This window comes from Sus scrofa, chromosome 6, assembly GCF_000003025.6.
Source record: "Sus scrofa isolate TJ Tabasco breed Duroc chromosome 6, Sscrofa11.1, whole genome shotgun sequence".
Classification (NCBI taxonomy): domain Eukaryota; kingdom Metazoa; phylum Chordata; class Mammalia; order Artiodactyla; family Suidae; genus Sus; species Sus scrofa.
In genome coordinates this window covers 142,869,080-142,892,158 of record NC_010448.4, presented here as the reverse complement: position 1 = coordinate 142,892,158, position 23,079 = coordinate 142,869,080, and the positions used below count along the sequence as shown (strand labels likewise).

General features: G+C 36.0%; 1 protein-coding gene across 1 annotated transcript in view; it reads left to right on the top strand.

Annotated features, from left to right (window-relative positions):
• LRRC7 (leucine rich repeat containing 7) overlaps window positions 1–23,079 on the top strand; it is a 538,317-nt gene that overhangs the window by 381,834 nt on the left and 133,404 nt on the right. The window contains 3 exon segments of the mRNA XM_021096484.1: window positions 2,656–2,730; window positions 8,814–8,958; window positions 15,427–15,499. Coding sequence (XP_020952143.1) covers window positions 2,656–2,730; window positions 8,814–8,958; window positions 15,427–15,499 — 293 coding nt within the window.

Here is a 23,079-nt window from a genome sequence, read left to right as displayed (position 1 = left end):
CAGGATAAAGTAATCTATATAAAATATCACTTCCTATTAGAAAACTTTTAGTGACACTCCTTGAACCATAAGATAAAGTCCTATCTCCTTAACAAAACATGAGGCCTTCATAGACACCATTCTCTTTTGTTAGCCTCATTTTCTACTACTTATTCCCTTTCAAACTTAGCACTCCAGGACGACAAACTGCCCATGGTTTTCCTTCATACACCATGCTGTTGCTTATTTATCTTCAACAGAGAAGCCACTCAGCTTCTGTCTAAAATGTGCTTACTCTCCTCTCCTCTCTTCTGACCAGCACCTTCTCATCTCAGCTCCATGAATCCTTGTCTGATTTCCCTTTGTACTAAAGCATGTAGGTTCTCCCTTCTTTACATTCATTTGTATGTTTGCTCAAGAAATAGATGTGAGTTTCTTGAGGGCAGAGACCGTATCGTGTGTTATGGTTCTAGAGCAATGCCTGGAACTTAGAAGCTGTTTAATCAAGTATATAGTGAATGAAGGAAAAAGTAAATTATGAAAGTACTATATATTCATACTCATCATTCCTTTTTTTCATGCACCGTCACTGTGTGGCAAGGGCAGTAGTAGTCACCAAATATTTCATGAATTCCTCCTACATTTCCCAGCCTTCCCTAAACTTAGCTCCAGGCCATATAAACAGTTCTAGATAATGAGCTGGAAGCAGAAGTGAAAAGTGTCACTTCCAGACCAAGATCTTTAAGAATAGTGGCTAATTTCCATATTCGCTCTTCTCTGCTTTGATTCTTCTGGAAATCTTGATTTGGTGGCAACACAAGATCGTGGGGATGGAAATCCACCCTGGACATGTAGTGGGAGTGAGAAGTAATCCTGTTATGTTAAGTTACTGAGATTTCAGCATTAATTTGCTACCACAACACAGTCTAGTCTGTCCTGAATAATGCTCATTGTTTTAAGCTTATCCACTAATCTCTGTCTTATTACATATGTAAGTTTGCTTGAACTTATCAGGTATACAACTCTTTCTCCTCTCCTAGACTTAGAAAAATTGCACCCTATGACTGATGTCTTCCAATGCAGAGGTGGAGAAGTTCACCACCTGTTCACTATGATCTAAGTGACAGTGGGCATGGTTTCCTACACAAAAATATCCACTCCCAATTACTCACACAGTCCTAACTTTTTTCCATGCATAACTTTAGATTTTGATCTTTGTGAAGCATCTCTCAAAAATAGTACCACACTCCACTGCAGTTGTAGGTTAGAGGTATCACAGACAGTCTCCAAAGTAGTTCTGGAAGTCTCTGAAGAGTATGGTCTGACCCACAATTATCAATATTCTTATAGTAACATCGATATAATTCCATTCTTTTCTAAAGTATTCTATCGAACACACTGGCTTTCCTAATTATGTCTGAAATTTTATGAACTATGGTTGTATTTTATTTCAGTGATAATTTTTTCACTTGGAGGAGACAAAAAATCTGACTTCAACTATGGCTTAATTCTGAGCTTATATGATGTCATCAGGATCTATCTTTTAATTCAAACAGGCTCTCCCACTTTTTTCATGCCTTAAACTCCCAGGACTGTACCCTTACAGTTTCAAATCTAGCAGGCAAGAGAAAGAGCTTTTCCCTAGAATTCCCAAAGATCCATTTCTTCTTATCTATTCTGAATGGATTCTGGAGCCAAACCTTTTGGCCAGGTGAATAGAATGCACTTAGGACTTTGTCAGTTCCCTGCAATGGTAAAAAAGGAATCAACATCAAGAGAAGCAGGTGGCTTATAGTGGGGGAAGGGATAATTTCTGGAAAGAAAACAGGAAAGGTCATCATAAATCAAGAAATGATGTTGGCAGCAATAGCAACCTCTATCTTCTCTACATAGTCTGCTGCCCAGGCAATAGAATTTAGCTTCTAGTTAAGGTATTAAAGTGTTTCATTTTGCACTGTATGTTACATTTGAATCATATTCTGTCTTCTTTAAGCTTGTCTACATTATTCCTTTCTCCCACATGATGCTTTGTGTTTTAGTTACTTATATGCATTTATCTCCCCATTAGACGATCAGCTACTTCAAAGCATGAACTGGGTTTGAATAACTGTGGATCCTGCATTGTGTCTTTTACATAGTAGGCATCCTCATTATTCAAGAAATAATTATTTGTTGGGTAAATGAAAAGATAAGAAATGAATGTGTCTTATTCGTACTATTATCACATCATGATAATGTAGTGCCTGTTGAGGGAGAGGAGAGATGTTTATGTGTATGGGACTAGTACACAATTTTGGTGAAAACCTACTATTTATTAAACACTGTGGCAAACAAGGGGATATAAGAATAAAGTCTTTTCAAACTAAAGCTTTCTCTGCTCTTCAAAACTTATTCTCTAGTGAAGAAGATAGAATATTATGGAGTGTTAAGGGAGAGTAATAGATTCTAACTTTTATTATTGTTGTTCTTATTGTTTCCACATCAATTCTAGGTTGGCTACCTCCGTGACTACCAGTTTTGCTGAAGGAGTTCTGTTAAACATGGAATTTCTTAGAGAATTAATACCAGATTCCCAAAGAAAAGGTCCAGATCCAAGAAATTACATCTTATATTGTGATAAGAAAAGACTAATTTAGTTTTCTTCTTCTCCCTCCTTTCTCCCTACTTCTTTTCCAGCCTGAAGTTCTGGATCAAATACAAAATTTAAGGGAGTTGTGGATGGATAACAATGCATTGCAAGTGCTGCCTGGGGTATGTAAGTTTTTATTATGCCATGTTGTCTAGCACCTATGTTGTGTATTAGTTGTAACAGATATTGATTAATGTTACATCTTAAATCTCAATGTTTTCATCTCAAAGTTAAACATTTTTTTAGGAGATTTCAGTCACTAAATGTTTTTTCACTAATTTATATTTTAATATTTTATATACCTTTCGTGATTGTCATAGGTGTGTAAATAAAATAGGTGTATGAAAGATTTTTCTTGTTCTCTCTAGGAGTATATTTTTCATTTCTTTCCATACTTACTATTTTTCAAAAGCTGAAAAATTCATGTTGTTATGTAAAAAAAGAAAATGCTATATATAATACCAAGTTTTAGTTTTGCAAAATTAACCTTCTTATCGGTAACTAGATAACAGTTTCTGCTATATTGCTAGAGCTCTTACACGAAACAAAAATTCTTTCTCAGTTCAGGTCATTCCTAATAGAACCTATTTGAATTTTTTATGAAGGCAGGGAGCATAAAGTGTTAAAAATAGAAGGTTAAACTAGAGCCAAATTTTTTTTCTCAACTAACAGAAAAACCAGTAATACCTCCCGAATATTAGGTTTACCAGTCAACTCATTGAGTGTGACTACTCATTCCTTTTCCATCCAGTGAAAGAATGGCTTTCCATAAAACACTACCTCTTGCCACTGATAACACATGCACTCATATGTAAGCGCACACACACAGACACATGTGCGCATGCTCTAACCAGACTAACCACAAGGCTTCCAGTGGTGAAAGCCAAATCTAAATCCTTGCATTGGGCTGAGTAACCAGAGCAGCTGGATGTGTAATAATTCTTCAGCCACTGAGATTTAGATGTGTGTTCCCAAAGCCCAATCTATTCCTTCTTTGAATTGACATTAAAAATTTCCTTAAAATAATTACAGAAGTAACAAGAACAAGAAGCTTATCCTCTTTTGAACAAGCATGAGACTATACAAAGAAGAAAATCTGACAGAAGATGATAAAAAAAAATACTGTCTTCTCATACCAAAAGAATGCATTTCTGCTATCATCATAGATGCAAAACAGAAAGCATGCACATTTTCTATTTATTGATTTATTCAAAAACTATTTACAAATATACCTCTATGAACTAGAAACCATGCTAATATCAGGATTACAAAGATAATATATGCAATGACCTTGAATATATTTGTTTGAGGGGCTCACACATAAGAGGAGAGACAAATCGGGATTCCACTGCATATAACAGAGACTGATTTGTGTCGTATTCAAGGTATGTACAAACCCTGGAGCACACAAGTAAGACTCTTACTCCAGCACAAGTAAGACAGTGATCAATTTCTTGCGGATTGAGGAATCAGAATGTATATCTAGTTGGAAAAATTCTATACCTGCTTCTTCAATCTATTTGTTTATTCAAAAACACTTACATAGAATTTATCACGGGCTAGGCACTATGTAGGTATTTTACAAATGACTCTCCAAATCCCCGTAACAACTTCATGAAGTAGGGCTTATTACCATCCCCATGTTATAGATGAAGAAATTGAAATAGAAAAAGTAAATAACTGGGCCAAGGTCACATGGCCAGTAAATGGTATAACTGTAATTCAAACCAGCTCCAGAGGCTCTTGTTCACTATGATGCTCCAAAATGCTGTTGCTAGAGAATCAATAGAAGGTGCAAATGAGAATTAGGCTCTTTGTTATGTTCCCAAAATTCAATCTTGGAAATCAACTCAGACTTTGCATTCCTTAGTTAAGTGTATTATTTAAATGGAAACGTAGTGATTAAACCTTCTGCAAAACAGAGGAGTTCAGTCTAATTTGTCTGTTTCAAAGGTAGATTTTTCGTATAGACTGCAAGCTTTAAGTGGATTTCTTGCTTTAGTGAGTACACTTGAATTCCACATTATGCAATTCTCCTTGTGGGAATACCCCACACCTCCCTGCTTTAAACAGGCAGGGAAATGCTTGACTTTGAAAGGCTAATTTTGAAGGCAGTCTTCAACCCACATCTATCAGTTTCACAGCATGATTAATCCTAAATATTTCGTGTCACAAGACATAGGGGGAGAAAAAGCAAGTTCATTTTATTATTAGTTCATGTATCATCATACATTAAGCTAATATACTTTTTAAAAACTTTTGGAAACTGGGCTATCATTTTTCCACTCTGTTTTTCATAAGTTAAAACAGCAAATAGAGGGAGTTCCCATCGTGGCTCAGTGGTTAACGAATCTGACTAGGAACCATGAGGTTGCAGGTTCCATCCCTGGCCTCGCTCAGTGGGTTAAGGATCTGGCGGTTGCCGTGAGCTGTGGTGTGGGTCAGTGGCTACAGCTCTGATTCGACCCCTAGCCTGGGAACCTCCATATGCCACGGGAGCAGCCCAAGAAATGGCAAAAAGACAAAAAGACAAAAAAACAAAAAACAAACAAAAAAAAAAAAACAGCAAATAGATAATGGTCAAAAATTAGTTTGCTACGTAGCTCTCTCTTGTGACCATCACTCTAAGATCAGTCAATTAAAATATGACTGTAAACAGTGAACTGCAATGTCTTCTTTTGCTTGTGATGGCTTCCACCTTTGTTATTTGTTGTCCACTGCTCATCTGTAGACCTCTCTTATGTCCAGAAAGATGTTGGAGCAATATTTAATATCCTCAAGAACTCTGAGACACTGAGCCTCAAAAGCCTTTATCACTCCAGGCTACTATTGCCTTGAAAAGTAGGGTTTAGAAAGACTTGAAAATAAACATCAAAGTGTTATTTTGTTTCCCCGTAAAAAAATGTTTAGAACCTTCACACCAAAATGTTGAGGTGTGATGGAGACAGCATTTCAGGAAGCTTCCAAGAGAAATGAAATTTTCTCATGATAAAGGAACAAAAAAAAGAAACGCACACACATACACATATATCATTCTTTCTGTGTTCACCAGAAGAGGTAAGCTAAGGTAACATAATAGTTCCTCAGGGTAGCGTGTTGTAAGTAAAGTGACAGTGTTTTTCCAAGTGACACATTTCCAGGCATGAGGAGAAAGTCATCCCTCTGGCCTGACTCACCCAAAGTACTCAGCTTCTTTTTCCTTTTTTTTTTTTTTTTTTTTTGTCTTTTCGCCTTTTCTAGGGCCACACCTGCAGCATATGGAGGTTCCCAGGCAAGGGGTCTAATCGGAGCTGTAGCCTCCAGCCTATGCCACAGCCACAGCAATGCCAGATCTGAGCTGCGTCTGCAACCTACACATAGCTCACGGCAGCGCCAGATCCTCAACCCACTGAGCAAGGCCAGGGATCGAACCCACAACCTCATGGTTCCTAGTCGGATTCGTTAACCTCTGAGCCACGACAGGAACTCCAAGTACTCAATTTCTAACCTAGAAGCTCTTCAACTCTAAGACTGTGTTCACACTCTCTGCCCAATGGGGAGCTGAAGGGGCAGGGCTAGAGATAAGTGCTAGGTTAATTACCAGTGAGTGAGAGGTCAAGCAGTGCCAATCTAATCAATAGGCTTTGTGTCTGTAATCTGATAAAAGTGAGTTTGAATATTAGCTCCTCTTATTAATGGGACAACATTGGAATGTTCCTTGTAGTGAATCCTGTCATACGTCATCTTCTTGGAATGAAGAACCCACTCTATTCCCCCAGCCTCTGAGAATGCTGCTTGCAGCTTTCTAATTTCTTCAGGCATTGCCTACAGCTGATGAGAATTTTCTCACACAGGCTTGGACTCCTAGTCCAGTAAATATCCCTCCAAGGTCAACCAATGCAAGGGTACGAAGGCCTGACCCCGTCACCCTACTCAAGACAACCGTAGGGCAGTCCCAATTTTGGAACTCCTTGGTCAGCTGGGGAAGTCCTCAAAACTTCATCACAGCTCAAGCTCTTCATCTGCTGTCCTGCTTCCTTCCTTCTCTCTTTCTTTCCACTGGTATTAATCCCAGGAATCCCTTTTATAAATTTCCCTTGGTCTCCATTTCTCAGGGAACCCAATGTCTGATGTTCCTTAACCTCTAAGTTTTAATGTTTGTCAAAGTGCAGATTCTGATTCGGTAGGTCTGGGGTGGGTCTGAGATGCTACATTTTTGACAAGCTCCCAAGTTGCGCCAATGCTGCTGGTCTGTAAAACACACTTTGAGTAGCAAGAATATAAAGTATTAAATCAGCTAATAGATAAAGTACTTAGCACAGGGCCGAGTGTTTTTGTGTTATAAATTTGTGAATGCAATATTTGTTTATTTATACTCTGTCAAATAATTAGAGACAGTATAGTAAAATATATGCAAGGAGACCAACAAATAGATGAACCACTGACCACAGATATGTGGGGAATATTAATTTGCCAAACATTCCCTTAAAGAAAAAAAAAAATGAAGAATTTCATCTTGCTCTAATTCCTGGGATTTATGTCCCATCTAAGTGCTCACTGTTCACTCCTCACCCAGCATTTGACTTGATTCCTCCCCTGTCCTCAGCAGTCAGATACCAATCCAATTATTCCACTTCTCAGTTTTTCTCGAGCCCATCCCCTCTTCATCCTCACTTTTGCTGCCTTAACTCAAGTCCCTTCATCTCCCAGATCCTTCGAATCCTGCCAGATCTCCTCTAACTCTAGGCATGAATCTTCCCATCACATTTCCCGGAAATTATTATTTCAAGCCATAAATCTGATTATGTCATTTGCCATCCTAAAAGCCTTGAGTAGCTCTCCTTGCCTATAAGAGTTCACATAATCCTCACATAACATGTAAGGCCTTTTAACAGCTAGCCTGCTTCTTATAATCTTACCTTCATCACTATATTCAGTGACTGTGAATTTCCCACACTTCCTCAAACACACTGTGCTTTTACACACTTCTCCGTGCTCCTTTCCAGGTACAGACAAGTTTTCCTTCTCTTGACAAGTAATGCCTTCCAGGCCATTTGCAGCCCTGTGTTTCTACGGCATTCGCTGCATGCTTTTGTTATTGCACATATCATACGTATTATAATTATTTGCTTATTTGACAGTTCCCTTCACTGCTATGAGCGCCTTAAAGATAAAGACTTTATCTGTATCATGACAAGTCTCTCCCCATACTTAGCTGACTTATTCATGATTGTTCTTCAATACAAGCTGTGGTACATAGTAAATCCGCAAAAAGAACAGTTGAATGGACAAAATATTGATTCTGCTTAGTAGGATAAAGTCCAAATCACACTTTATACCTTTCTTCTGCATCTGAAATTGTAAGAATCAGCATGTCAGTGTATGTTGTTTTGGTAGCAACTTTCTTTCTTTCATATATTTATTTAATTCAGTGGCAACTTTGAAATTAATATTGTGTTATCTTTTAACATATACCTCTATATTGAGATATATTTACATATCGTAAAATTCACCCATTTGAGATACACAGTTAAATGGCTTTTAGAATACTCATATAATTGAACAGACATCACCACAATCTAATTTTTAGAACATTTTTATTACCGTTAAAAGAAACCGGAAGCCGTTAGCGGTTACTCCCTTCCTCCTGACCTCCCTCCTGGCCTCTAGCAACCCCAGTCTACTTTCTCTTTCCATAGATTTGCCTATTCTGGACAATTCGTATAAATGGAATCATACAATAGGTGGTCTTTTGTGACCGGCATCTTTTACTGCATATATTTTCAAAGTTCATCCATTTTGTAGCATGTATCATTGCTTCTATTGCTAAATAATATTCCAGCTTATGAATATACCACATTTTATTTTTTCATCAATTGATGAGTTATTTCCACTTTTTGACTGTTGTGAATAACACTACTTTGAACATTTGTGTTTCTGTGTGGACATATGTTTTATTCTTGAGTGTGTACCTAGGGATTGCTGGGTCATATGGAAACTCTATGTTTAACAGTTTGAGGAATGGCCCAGCTGTTTTCCAAAGTGGCTGCATAGTTTTACATTCCTAATAGAAAGGTATGAGGATTACAGTTTCTTTACATTCTCACCAGCACTTGTTATTGTTGCATTTGCTTTTAAAATTAATTTTCTAGTTGTGGTCTTTACAACTTTAAAATATCTGGTGAAAGTTTCTCAACTAACCCTGAGTTTATGCAATGTCATCAAGTCTATAGGGAAGTTAAAGATGTTGGTATACCTGGATATGTCAAAAAACAGAATAGAAACAGTTGACATGGACATTTCTGGATGTGAAGCCCTGGAGGACCTCTTACTGTCATCCAATATGTTGCAACAGTTGCCTGACTCTATAGGTGAGAACATAGTATTTTGTCATGAATGTTTATGTCAAATACACTGTTTTCTTTTTTGTCACTGTGGTTTGTCTGCAGAGGTAGGGAATATACTGTTAGCATGATATTAATAAGTTAGAATGATCATCATTCAAGATAATAAAATATTTTACCAATATCTTTAAATGAAGAGGTAACTCTAGCTGTCAAATTTAAAAAGCCTCTTCTATTAAAATGATCCTGAATTGGTAGATTTTAAAATTTTAGATCTAAGTTGTAAAAAGTTAGTATAAGGAGTATATATCTTAGATTAAGAGTACTTTGATAACCAAGAATGTCTCCTTTTATCACTATAGAATTACAGTATCTTATATCCCCAGGATTGCTATATTCTATTTTTAATATTGTTGTAACATTGTTATAATCTAGGAATAACATAAGGATAGCATAATAAATATAAAATGTCTTTATAGTTCTATAGGTGAGAACTATAAACTAAAAAAAAAAGACACCTCATCTTTTACATGCTGTTAATATCCAGGAGGGGAGATATTTTATCTATTAATATATATTCACCACTCAATCCATTTTGGTCATAAATTTTTATATGAGTAAAATAATGAAAGAATCTAACTTAAATAGAGATTAAACCTTTTGTATAGATACATTACCATTATTATTTACTAGAGGACACACCTAGGAGAGTAATTATCAAACTACTTAACTTTGAAATATAGTTTTTAACACTCTTTGAATTAGATGTGTCATATGTCCTGGAACTTATTAATAATGGAACTTATTAATGAAAATTAGGTCACAACCTAGGTAGTCTGATTGAAGAGAAGCTAGAATATAAGTCAGTTTCCCAATTTTTTCTTCAATATTTTATTGCTTCCATTTTCACTATTTTTTTCGGGCTAATAGAGAATACTAATTTTAACAAAATGGGCTAGCATTTCTTTCTTTGTAGATTTGATGACTTTAATTTATATAATCATATATTTTCACAACAGTGTTTCTCCAACTTACTCCACCATGAAACTTATCTGAAAGCTTTACTAAACACTTCTACGTTTCCAGACTCTTTCTTTGAAAATTCTGATTCAATGTGTGTAATAGGCCCTTTGTTCTGTATTCTCATTAAACATCCTAAATGGATCTTATGATCAGATAAGCTTAGAAAATAGTATTTTATGTTGTAGAAGGTAAGGAAATATAATTGTTTGAAAGAGCATCCTCTGGTCAAGATAATAGGAATGGTCATCTGGTTAAGATAACCATCTAATCAAAGTACTATAAGTTCTCCTCCTACTCAGTCACCACCCCATACCTCTTCAAAGACATAATGAGAATAGAATAACCACTTACATTAGAAGAACGTATTTTTGTTCATTAATTCCTCCTCCATACAAAGAACTATGCTGGTGTATAGTAAATCCTCCTTAAACATTTAGTAAATAAAATAATTTGGCCCTGCTTAAGAAGAATGAACATATACCTGGACCTGAGATATAATGGAAACAGCAGTGACCCCAGGCCCAGTGGTCTCCAGACCACAAACAGAAGTGGCAGCCATAGACTCTGTTCCTGCAGCATAAAAACAAAAGGACCTTAAGTGTAATAGGGAAATAGAAACTTTGAAGATTGAGGCAGGTAACTCTTTTATGGGAAAAGAGACTGAAAAACACTGTAACTAATATCTGGAGCAAGGGTGGGAGGAGAGAACAGATACAGATTCATGGCTGAAATTAGCATGTCACAAGCTGGTTTGGACTGAATCTTCAAATCCACATTGAATGAGAACCCTATGTTGCTAATAAAAGACCTGGTTCTGAACTTCAGAACCTTGGGGGTCAGCTGGAGGTAACCATAAAAGTAACCAGACAGGAGGGGTGAGCATAGGTGAGGAGAAAATATTCACCCTCTCGAATGAGCATGAAAGCAAAAATTTTAAAGGAAAACTTATTACAACAACCAAAAACTCAGACAGTAGGAAAACTTACCCCAAGGGAAACTGAAGTTATCAAGCAATGGAAACAATTATTTTAAGTATGTGCAGAACCTCAAATAGATAAAAGGAAAAAATATTGGTAAATATTTTTAATAACTTAAAAAAACAAAAACAGGAGCTATGACCAAGAACAGGTAGTTTTAAAAAAGAACCAATTAGAATAAATACATAAATAAATAAATAATAAAAAGGAGTTCCCATTGTGGCACATCGAAAACGAATCTGACTAGGAACCGTGAGGTTACAAGTTTAATCCCTGGCCTCGCTCAGTGGGTTAAGGATCCCATGTTGCTGTGGCTGTGGTGTAGGCCAACAGCTGTAGCTCTGATTGGACCCTTAACCTGGGACCCTCCATATGCCATGGGTGCAGCCCTAAAAAAAAAAAAAAAGAAGAAGAAGAGGAAGAAGAACCAATTAGAAATTCTGGAAATGAAAAAGTCACATAGTGAAATAAAAGAAGATATAATTATTTAAAATATCTCCCCTTGAAAAAACAGACTAGAAAAATAGCCTTCTGGTCTGGGGAAAGCAGCATGTATAGGTGATAGAAAATATCAGATTAGATCTTTGGCCAGCATTAAACAGATTAGCACAGGCAAGTGTTATTATATATTTAACACCTTCATTTAGAATCTGAGTGGTTCTCAAATTAAGAAAGTACCTTTGGGGAGTTCCTGTTGTGGCTCAGCATGTTAAGTACCCAACATAGTGTCTGTGAGGCTGTGGGTTCAATCCCTGGCCTCACTCATTGTGTTAAGGATCTGGCATTGCCACAAGCTGCAGTGTAGTTTGCAGATGAGGCTCAGATCCGACATTGCTCTGGCTGTGGTATAGACTGACAGCTGCAGGTCCGGTTCAACTCCAGCCCGCGAACATCTATATGCCCGTAGGTGCAGCCATGGGAAAGAAAAAAAAAAAAAAAGAAAACACTAAAAGTCAAAAAAAAAAAAAAAGTTCCACCAACAAAAGACACAAAATAACTGAAAATAAAATTAAAATAATTTTTAAAAGAGCATTGTTATTAGATTTCTCCTCGAACTCTTTGGATTCTTTTGACCTTTTAGGGAAAATTGCATTTATACATCTACAGAGGTTCCAGAGTACCTGATTATACATGTAGAATGATGGACCCTCCTCTGAGAATTTTCTTATTGATCAAGAGAAATACCTGGGATAGAAGACTAAGAACTCTGTTCAAAGGCCCTAAATTAATTAATGGATTCCAACTGGATGGAAAATTGCTTCTTGTCTTTTTTATTTGAGCATTGATTGTCTATTGGGCTACCAACATTTAAAAGAAGACAAGAAATGTCACAGTATTAATAAAGGAAAGTAGCAACTAAAAATCTTTACTTCCTTTACTCCTATTTTAATTCTGCAACTATGGGGCATTTGAATGAAGTGGTATATTTAACAACAAACTCTGTATGTATGCTGAGTCCCTTTACTTGTGTAGGTTCCAGGGAAAGGGAAAGGGGCTCTTTTCCTTTTCTAGATAGAATTTTAATAATCAGCTTCTTTGGATAGCAGAGAAACTTTCTAAAGGAGAATATATATATTTTTTTACTTCCCAAAATAATTAATCTTATTCACTTAGTGGTGAAGGATGTGGGTTTTGCAATCTAGCTACCTGAATGCAGATTCCAGCTTTCCTGCCTTCCTGGCTGAGTGACCCTCCACAAGCTGTTTAATCTCTCTGTGCCTTAATTTCACTGTCTTTTAAGTGCAGAAGTAATAGTAGTACCTGCATCAGGGGATTATTTTGAAAAAATGAATTAATATATGTAAAATTGCTTAGAACAATACCTGACACATTATAAGTGCTCAATCAATTTTAGCTCTTGTAATAATATAATAATTATTATAATCTTAGATTTGATACGTACACAGCTATTAGCTTTCAAAATTCTAGTATATATTCATAAGTGCTATGTAAATATTTTCTATTTTTGACAATAAATTATATCAGTGTTTAATACACAGCTAAACTCATAGTAAAAGACCTCTTTTCTCTTCCTTTTCAGTATGTCTTAGTTGGGAATATAGGATAAAGAGGTTGGGAAATGTGGAAGGAATAGGATAAAATGATTCCTTGATTCCTGAGAGTAGAAGAGAGTCCAAGCGGATATGATACAGATATACAGTAAGGGAATTATCCGCCAAAGGAAGTCATGAGCAACAGAGCTGAGGCTGATGACCTTTTTCCGCTCCAATCATTTTCCAGACAAGCAGATTCCTACAGAAGCTCTAGGATCTGTCCAAAGAGCATACCCTTGGGTGGAATATATGGGTGACAAATTAGTCACACCACAAATGTGTGATGTTCCTTTAAGCCCACAGATGTGTAACTAAGGAGGGAAGCCTAACTTTTAAAGCTGTAGCAGCCTCTGTCAACTGTCGGAGCCACTACTCCATTCTTTGGGGGAAAAAAAACCAAAACACTGCTGACCAATCTTTTCTTCTTCTTTTTTTTTTTTTTTTTTTTTTTTTTTTTTGTCTTTTTGTCTTTTTGCTATTTCTTGGGCCGCTCCCGTGGCATATGGAGGTTCCCAGGCTAGGGGTCCAATCGGAGCTGTAGCCACTGGCCTACGCCAGAGCCACAGCAACGCTGGATCCAAGCCGCGTCTGCAACCTATACCACAGCTCACGGCAACGCCGGATCGTTAACCCACTGAGCAAGGGCAGGGACCGAACCTGCAACCTCATGGTTCCTAGTCGGATTCGTTAACCACTGAGCCACGACGGGAACTCCCAATCTTTTCTTCTTAATCCCTATCCTGCTTGAAGATTTTCTCAGACCTGGGGACTGTGATTTTCTTAAAGACTGCTTTGCAACCCAGCCCCACATGTCTCCTGAGCCAGTCAAGTGATGAATGTCAACCCTTCTCTGGCTCCAGTGGCAGGCAGACGCAGTAGTTTTATCAGGTCTAACAACTCATAAAAAATTTAGTTGTAATTCCTAGTACCCAGTTTTATTTTAACAATTGATGAACAAGTTCAAGAGTTCTTTTACATTTCCAAAGTCGATAGTTTTTTACACACACACTAGAAAAGCTTAAGTGACTCAGTCACCCTTTGAACATAGATAAATATGAATATGGCAGTGTTCAAATTTCAGAGATAAAATACCCCAATAAGAACTGTCCTCTTTCCCAGGTGCTGCTGTTTTCAGCCTCGTATCCTAAGGGCACAAGGTGATGTATTAAGCTCCAAATATTGTAGGTACTTTCTCACAGCAGTCTGATAGAGAGAAACATTTCTCACTAGAGTAGAGATTCTGAGTGCTTCTGCAGAATAGGTAACTGAGAATACTGAAACTTATGGTACAAAAACAGTGTTATTTCAGATTTTTTGTGATTTACTTTTTGCCATTTAAGGAAGGCTCAAAATACTTGCAGTGGGTAGGCATGACCTACAGCAGTGCTTCTCAGAGCATGTTCGCACAACACCTCTATAAAAGGTAACTCTGTGTGTGCACACAAGTTCCACAATCATTTTAGAGAGTCACCCTGCGGTATTAGCATATTCAACAGTTTCTAGGAAAACTTGATCAAAGAAATCTAGTTGATTTTGTTTAATTTAGCTTTTTCCAAACACATTTGCTCATGGAACCTACTATATCCATCAGAACAAGTTTTCTGGAAAAGTTGTCTAGAGCATATAGCTCCAACATAAAACAAAAATTAACCACTGTTAATGCTTTGCTCTTGGATTTTGGCTATTTAAGCCATATTGATACTATGGGTTATGTTTTGGCTGGGTAAAGGAAGCTGTTCTTCAACTCTCTGTGGTTTTTGCTCATTAAAACCCTGGGAATAGGAGTAAATCAAGCAGTAGGATATGGAGTGCATAAATCAGGTAGTGAAATATAAAGAGCTGGAACTTCAATTCTTGGCCCCTTCTGCTTGGTATATTCAAAATTGCAAGTTTTTGTGCTTATTCCTGATCCAAGTCAAGGATTTATGGTAACAAAAAAGTGTATGAAGTCATGTTGTAATTTTCCAAGTCTATAATTATAACCACTAGACTGCAGTACTTCTGTACCCATTCGTTGATTATTAGGCTTAATTCAGATTTGTTTTCAATTTGTATCACAACAGGAATGTTAGTTATTAGTGCTTACAAGTTAATTAAATATTGAATCACAACTGGCTTGATGAATTCATCTGATCCATTTGCTGCATAATAGAAAAGGGAAATGTGGTAGAAGTACCGCCAACTCAGGTTTCTGTGGAGCCCTGTGTTTTGTTTACTTGTCTCCAGTAATGTACTTGAACTCCCATTGATGTAAGTAAATTTTTTGCAACTGGAAGGTCAAGACTGGACGCAAAAATACAGTTTTTAGGTTAATATAAGCATAGTGCATCCAATTAGTATGACAAACATTCATCACTAGCAATTACTTTTATTTCTTTTATATTGTATTTTCCATCAGAAATCCATTCTTGTGTGGTAATAAATCTTCTTCTCTGTTTTAGGATTGTTGAAAAAACTAACTACTCTAAAAGTAGATGACAATCAACTTACAATGCTACCCAATACAATCGGAAAGTAAGTGCCAAAATTTCATACCAGCCAATCTCTCTAAAGTCAGAAACAAAATAATATACTGAGTTCTCTACTTTAAAACATTTTCTACTGGAGGTATCAATAATCGTGTTCTTATGTAAACTCATTTTAGACCATATTTTAGTTATGTATTTGTGTGCATCTTATTTTAGCTTTATATATGAACATTGCACTGACACTTAAGCATATAATATCATAAGAAATAGTTAACCATGACTCTTTCATAAGCAAAGTGATTACCCAGACCTTCAATTATACCATTGCCTATAATTTTCCAGATACTATTAATTTGATGTTTTTGACTGAGTAGCAGCTCTAAATTCACTTAAATATGTCTCACAAAATCAAATCAATTTTTATGAAGATTTGCATTATGTATATGTTACCATTACACTGTTAGTAAAATATGATATTTTCAGAAATTTAATGTACTTTTAGACTCTAAGGAGATAAGCATCTGTTTTAGTTTGCTTTTTAAGATGCTTCATGTTGAAAAGACCTTCTTGCCTTTTAAGGAGAAAGTATATTGCATTTGTTTGAGAGCAGTTTATTTATAATTTTATGTTACCATTAATGTTTGATTCACAGTTCTTTAGGAAATGTGTGTATGTTGTTATCAATGTTTCACTGAAATGCTTTTGTTTATGATTTGTGTAAGGTGAGAAATCAGTGAGCTGTTTTCATTCTAAAATTATATAACGCAATTTTATAGGAATCTTGCCCCTCATTTCATGTGAAAAATTGTATAAATCCATAATTTAACAGATTCAGGTATATTTGGGGTGGGGTGGAAGCCTGCATTAAAAAAAAACAGATTTATTAGGAATAATTGACATACAATAAACTGTACATATGTAGAGTCTACAATTTGAGGTCTTGACGTTCACATAAGGTGATGAAACCACAATCAAGATGGTAACATATTTGTCAAAACCAAAGCTTTCCTGTGCCCTTTACAATCTTCCTCCTTCACCCCAAGCTGGCAAGTAACCATTAGTATGGGAAACCCCACTTTCAAAGAATAGAACAGATTGACTAAATTCTGAAGTTCAGACTTTAGAGAATAGTAAGTCTCAGCCGTTTTTAGTGTTTTAATGTCCACACCATATGTCACATGTTTCTCTTCAGTTACCTCCATTTTCTTCAATATAAAGTAGAGAGAAATTTATTTTCCTTTGGGTATATTTAAGTAACCATCTTTATCAGTCTGACTCTTTTAAAATTCTTTCTCTTTAATTATATTATGAGGTACTAACTTTCCTTCTTCAGGTCAATACTTAGGGGAAATTGAATTCAGCTTTGTTTATCCCTACTATGGTCATGATTGGTATTTTCACTCTTATGTTTACATTTATTATATAAATTTATATAAACTAACTACCCTTGCTCTGTAAAGGCAAATTAAAGAGGTTTGATAACCTAAAAATAGGCAAAGAAGAGTTACTTTTTTAGTATACAAGTGAACTTGGATGCTAGGTTATTTACATACTTAATTTTCTTTTTTTTTTTTTTTAATTTTTAACTGGTAATTATTTGCCCTGAAAAGATTTATCAAAGATAAATGGATCTAGTCAATTCAAAAGTTGATTACTGCTGCAGAGGGATGAAGGTTAAGAATCTCAAAAAAAAAAAAAAAAAGAAAAAAGAAAGGAGTTCCCGTCGTGGCGCAGTGGTTAACGAATCCGACTAGGAACCATGAGGCATGAGGTTGTGGGTTCGGTCCCTGCCCTTGCTCAGTGGGTTAATGATCCGGCGGTGCCGTGAGCGGTAGTGTAGGTTGCAGATGCTGCTCGGATCCCGCGTTGCTGTGGCTCTGGCGTAGGCAGTTGGCTACGGCTCCGGCTCCGATTCATCCCCTAGCCTGGGAACCTCCATATGCCGCAGGAGCGGCCCAAGAAATAGCAAAAAAAAAAGAAAAAAAGAAAAAAAAAGAATCTTATAAAAGATCTTTTTTTTTAAGTTACTTTTAAGTACTGTTGCCTTCCTTTGATTAAGGCAATTTTATTAAGTAAGAAAAAGAAGAATAAAAAAAGTAGTAAGATACAGGGAACTATATCTAATCTCCTAGAATAGACCATGATGAAAAATCATATAAAAAAGAATACATATATGGTTGAATCCCTTTGTTGTACAGCAGAAATTGGCACAACATTATAAATCAAATATAGTTTAATTTTTTTAATGGGGAAAAAAGCAGTGGGAAGTATATGGGAAATCTGTACCTTCTGCTCAATTTTGCTGTGAACCTAAAACGGCTATAAAAATAAAGTCTATTTTAAAAAGAGGAAGAACTGACACGCTGTGGTTATTCAGACGGGTATTCAACAGTCATTTTGTCAAAAATCAACAAAGTGAGCTTGTCACTTCAAGCAAAACAACTGACAGTATTTGTTGCCAACAATGAAATTTGATCTATCAAGAAAATTAGAATTTTGGAAAATTTGAATCTGCCACTGTGAGTTTAACAGCTTCTCGATACTTACAGGCTTTTATGATTAGACTGGTGTGGTATTACTGGTGTGATAATGAGTGTGATTTGTTGTCACTGTACTATGAACTGTGTCAACATTTGGAATTTTTTTTTAACTCAGTCAAGCAACATTTTCCAAATGACCAATGCATGAGCTACAAAATCAGACATGAGATATAGAATCATTCATAGTGCAAAAAGACTAGTTGATTTTAATGTATTAGTGTGAAGAATAAGAAGGTTCATTGATGTATTTCAGACTCTACCTTGCAGTTACTGTATTCCCTAAAAACATGCCGCTTGTTGAATTTTGGTGTAGTATCCAAGAATAATCATGATTATCCAAAAAGTCTATTAAAATAGTCTTCGCTTTTCCAACTACATATCTGTGTGAGGTTGGATTTTTTATATATAATTTAATCAAAAAAACATACTGCAGCAGATTGAATATATAAGCAGTATGAGAATCCAGTTACCTTCTCTTAAAGCTAAACATTAAGGAGATTTGCAAAAATAAAATGTCACTCTTCTCACTAAATATTTTTGTTTTGGAAATATAGTTACTTTGTATAAAAATGTTACCTATGTTAATATGCCACAGGTTTATTGTTATTTAAGAATGAATAATAAGTAGTTTTAAAATTCCTGTTTTAATGTTACTATAGTATATACCAATAGATATAAACCATATAAACAAAAGTTCTTTAGGGTTACCAGTGATATTTAAGAGTGTAAAGAGGTCCTAAAATGAAAAAGGTTGAAGATTTCTGTTCTATATCACATCATGGTTTGGATAGTAAAATTATGACAGCTATTACCTAACTTATGTTCTCACTTCACCTGTGGAAAAAAAAAACTAAATTTCTAAAATTTTATAGTGTACCTTAATAAGCAATCTGTATGAAGTAAAAATAATAATAATAATGGTCTGTTATTATTATTATTATTATCATAATGGCGTTGCTTTCCTTAGGGAATTCAGAAATGATAGATCAGAGTTTCAGTCCAAATCTAGAGATGAAATTTGATTAAAATTCTATTTAATGGCACCCCAGATCATGTGCAGAAAGTGATTTGTAAGTAGTGGGATTTTACTATGAGATATTCTACCTAGAGCTCTGTGCACCTTTTTTTTTTTTTTTTTTTTTTTTTTTTTTTTGTTTTTTACAGACACACCCCTGGCATATGGAAGTTCCCAGGCTAGGGGTCTTCAAATTGGACTGTAGCTGCCAGCCTACACCACAGCCACCGCAACGCCAGACCTGAGCCGCGTCTGCAACCTACACCACAGCTCATAGCAATGCCAGATCCTTAACCCACTGAGCAAGGCCAAGGATTGAACCCTCATCCTCATGGATACTAGTCAGATTCGTTACCACTGAGCCACGATGGGAACTCCCCCAAAATGTTATTGTCAGCTGTAGTGACCAAAAATGTTCTCATTCTGTACATAGAATGTTTCAATAGGTTAGACTTCACTTTGATAATTTCTAATAATCCAAGTAGTAAAAATTGCTGGAAGAATTCATTTTCAACATCTTTCACAGTTGAAATTGATTCTATGACTTTTGTGCCAAATGACTTGTAAAATTAGTTATTTTTGTCATTGAACCTTATTTGTGCCTAGAATTCCAGCCACTCTAAGAACTGTATATGCAATGAAAATAGTAATAAACAACTTTTTTGTGTGTTTTCACATTGTGCCAGATACATGTTTGCTTTGCATGCATTCTTTTTTTAATTAATGATTTTTTAATTTTTTCCCTTATAGTTGGTTTACAGTTGCATGCATGCTTATTTAAAGGTCCCAACACCACTATTCAGTGTATATTATTATCTTCCCATCAACAGATGCAGAAACAGAGGCTGAGACAAGTTACCAGATTTCAAAGCTAAACTGTTAATTGATGTATAATGCTTCTTAGCATGTATATGTGATAGTTGAGTCAGACATTTTGTAGTATTTGGCCATTTAAGGGCCCCATTGCTCTAAAAGCAAAGGATCTTCCAGGAAGAGAAAACACATGTTAAATCCTCTCTCTCTTAGCTTTGTAGTTTGGGAAAAAAGCAATAAAAGCTCAGACATCTGAACGGGTATTTTAAAAAGTCATTCCGTCATAGAGTGTGGTCAAAGAGAAAGATCGCTGACAGGAATGAGAAAATCTAAGTAACTGTGCAAAGCTGAGTAAATTGCTTCTTTCCTATGGGCCTCAGACTCCTGGGGGATAATACAAGGAGCACTGGCTTTGGAGTCAAGTACCATGGATGTGAACCCTAGCTCTACCACTTACGGTGTGAACCTGGACAAATAATTTAAACTCTCTGTGGCTTAGTTTCCTCATTTGTACTTTCCACATATGCCTAAAATTCTAATTCATTGATCCAGATGTTTAGTTTATGTGGCATCAATACCCTGGATGGCAGATTCCAGTAGTCTACTTATTAGACTGCTACAATAACAAGAAAATAAGTAAACTTTATTCTTCTAGTACCTCCCTCTGTTCCCTAAGCATGGAAGGATGCAGAGGAAACCAGAAATGTACATGGTTTTGGGGAGGAGGATTTGGGGGCTGGGCAATAGAGTGAAATAGGGAGAATTGCTTTTATTGTATATCCTCTGTACTTTTGAATTTTGTATCATGTGATGTTATTCTAGTCAAAAAGTTACAAACAAAGCACATGTGTATGTGCATGCACACACACGTGCACACACATAACACTGCCTTGGATAAAACCTAAATTCCTTCACACTAATACTCAAGTTGTTCCATTATCTAGTCCAGACTGGTGGTGCTCAACCTGTGGCCCCCTGACCAATGGCATCAACTTCAACTGGGAACTTGATAGACGTGCAGAGACAGTCCCAGATCTACTGAATTAGAAACCATGGGCATTGGACCAGCAATCTGTTGTGTTAAGCCCTTCCAGGGATTCTGATAGGTGCTAAAATTTGAGATCCATTATGTGGACTCAGCTTACTTACACAGTTGTCAGATAACTATGTTCTCAAATCCTATTCCATTGTGCCTGCATCAGAATTGCCTGAGAGGCTGGTTTAAAATGAAGCTCCCATAGAGAAGTTCACCACAGTGGTAAGTTGCTTTGACTCTGGAGCCAGTCCTTTTGGGTCCAGAACTTGGCTCTTCAATGTGCTAATGGGTAGAGCCTTAGATGTATTCTCAGAAAAGTGGAAATCATAGTAATAATGCCTACCTCATGAGAATGGTGTGATGACTGAAAATTTTAATAAATAGAAAAGGCTCACCCATTCAATAAATGTTTTTTAAAAAGTCCATTAAGGTAAAAAAAAAATATTAATTCAAATTTGGGGGATCTGGGTTCAAAAAATATGTTTACTTCTTTTTAAGACTTATTCTCCCTCTGCCCACCCAGACCACTGCAGCTTCTTCCTCTAAATTAAAAGCTCTAGTGCACCTAATAACTAGACCAGCATTTCCTAAATTATGTTCCTCTAAAAAGTCATTACTTGAGTTTTTAATAAGTATGACATAAAGATAACCTTCATGGACAAATAAGATTTGGGAAATCTTTATATAGAGATGACTAACCTGTGGTATTTTTCCATTTCTTATATCAGCCTCTTATTTAGCTTTTGTTTCATCATTTAACTTTTCAGTTACAATGTCATGCCTTCCCCACTAGAATATGGGCTCCTGAAGGATTAATATCATGTCTTAAACATTTTTAATCTCCTTCATTGTACCTAGGTAGTATGGCACAGGGGAATATTTTTGCAAGCTTTGCAACTAGACTTGGATTTCAACCCTGACATCTCTACTCGTTAACTAATTGACCTTTGATGTGTCACTTTACGACTCAGAGCTGCAGTTTTCTCATCTGTAAAATGTAAATGGTAATACATTCTCAGAAGTTATTGTGAGACTTATTGTTAGATAGCCTTCAAAAAATAGTCATCAATAACAATAAGCAAAAAGACATTTATTTATTGATCCTCGCTTATGTTCATCTAAGTGAGGATTAGTAATATAACATGAATGAAACATCCAGTTTTTAAAAAGAAAAATATTTTATACTTATTTACAAATATGATAATGCATTGTCTTGCTCTGCTCAGGCTGCTGTAATAAAATATCATAGACTGGGTAGCTAAAACAGTAGAAATTTTATTTCTCATGGTTCTAAAACCGAAGTCCAAGATCAATGTGCTAGCAAGGTAGCACACGTTGAATCCTCTTTCACTGATACTCTATATATCAGGCATTATCAACCAATTTTATAGATGAGGAAATAAGGATTAATAAATAGATGAAGTTCACTCCCTATTTAGTGGCCACGCTAGAATTAGAACTCAAACCTATGTGAACAGTCTCCACTGAGTCACATTGCTTTTGTTAAGAGTTAAAAGTGAGCTAAGAAAATGAAGCCCAAAGTCATTTATTTTTAAATTTATTAGCATCTACAGCAATAAAAGATTTAATGGTATCTAATGGTTTCTAATAGGCATAAATTATGTTAAAGTGAAAATATAGATTATCAATGTACTATATTCCCTATTAGCTAGAGGTAATTGAGGGTTAATGATATCATAATATCTTCTCATGCAAGACTAATTCATGGTGACCAAACTAAAGAGAAAAATTAGAGAATATATTTAGAAAATTAAGTCAATATTGTTGTTGAATGTCAAGCATTAGTATTTCCAATTGTGTCACTTGCACTTATATGTTATCTAAGGCAAGCCTTACTGAACACAACTCTTGTAATATTTATATGTGGCTTTTAGCTGTCATTAATATGTGTTGTGTGTGTGTGTGTGTTAATGTTACTCTTGAAATATCTCCAAGAACCTATTTTAAAATGTCTAGTCCCAGGACCAACAGCTCTACATCACCTAGTAGCTTGTTACGAATGAGAATCTGAGCCCTGCTTCAATCACTTCATTTTAGCAAGTTCTCTTGGTGATTCTTTTTTTTTTTTTTTTTTTTTTGGTCTTTTTGCCTTTTCTAGGGCCACTCTCACAGCATATGGAGGTTCCCAGGCTAGGGGTCTAATCGGAGCTGTAGCTGCTGGCCTACACCACAGCTCCCTGCAACACCAGATCCTTAATCCA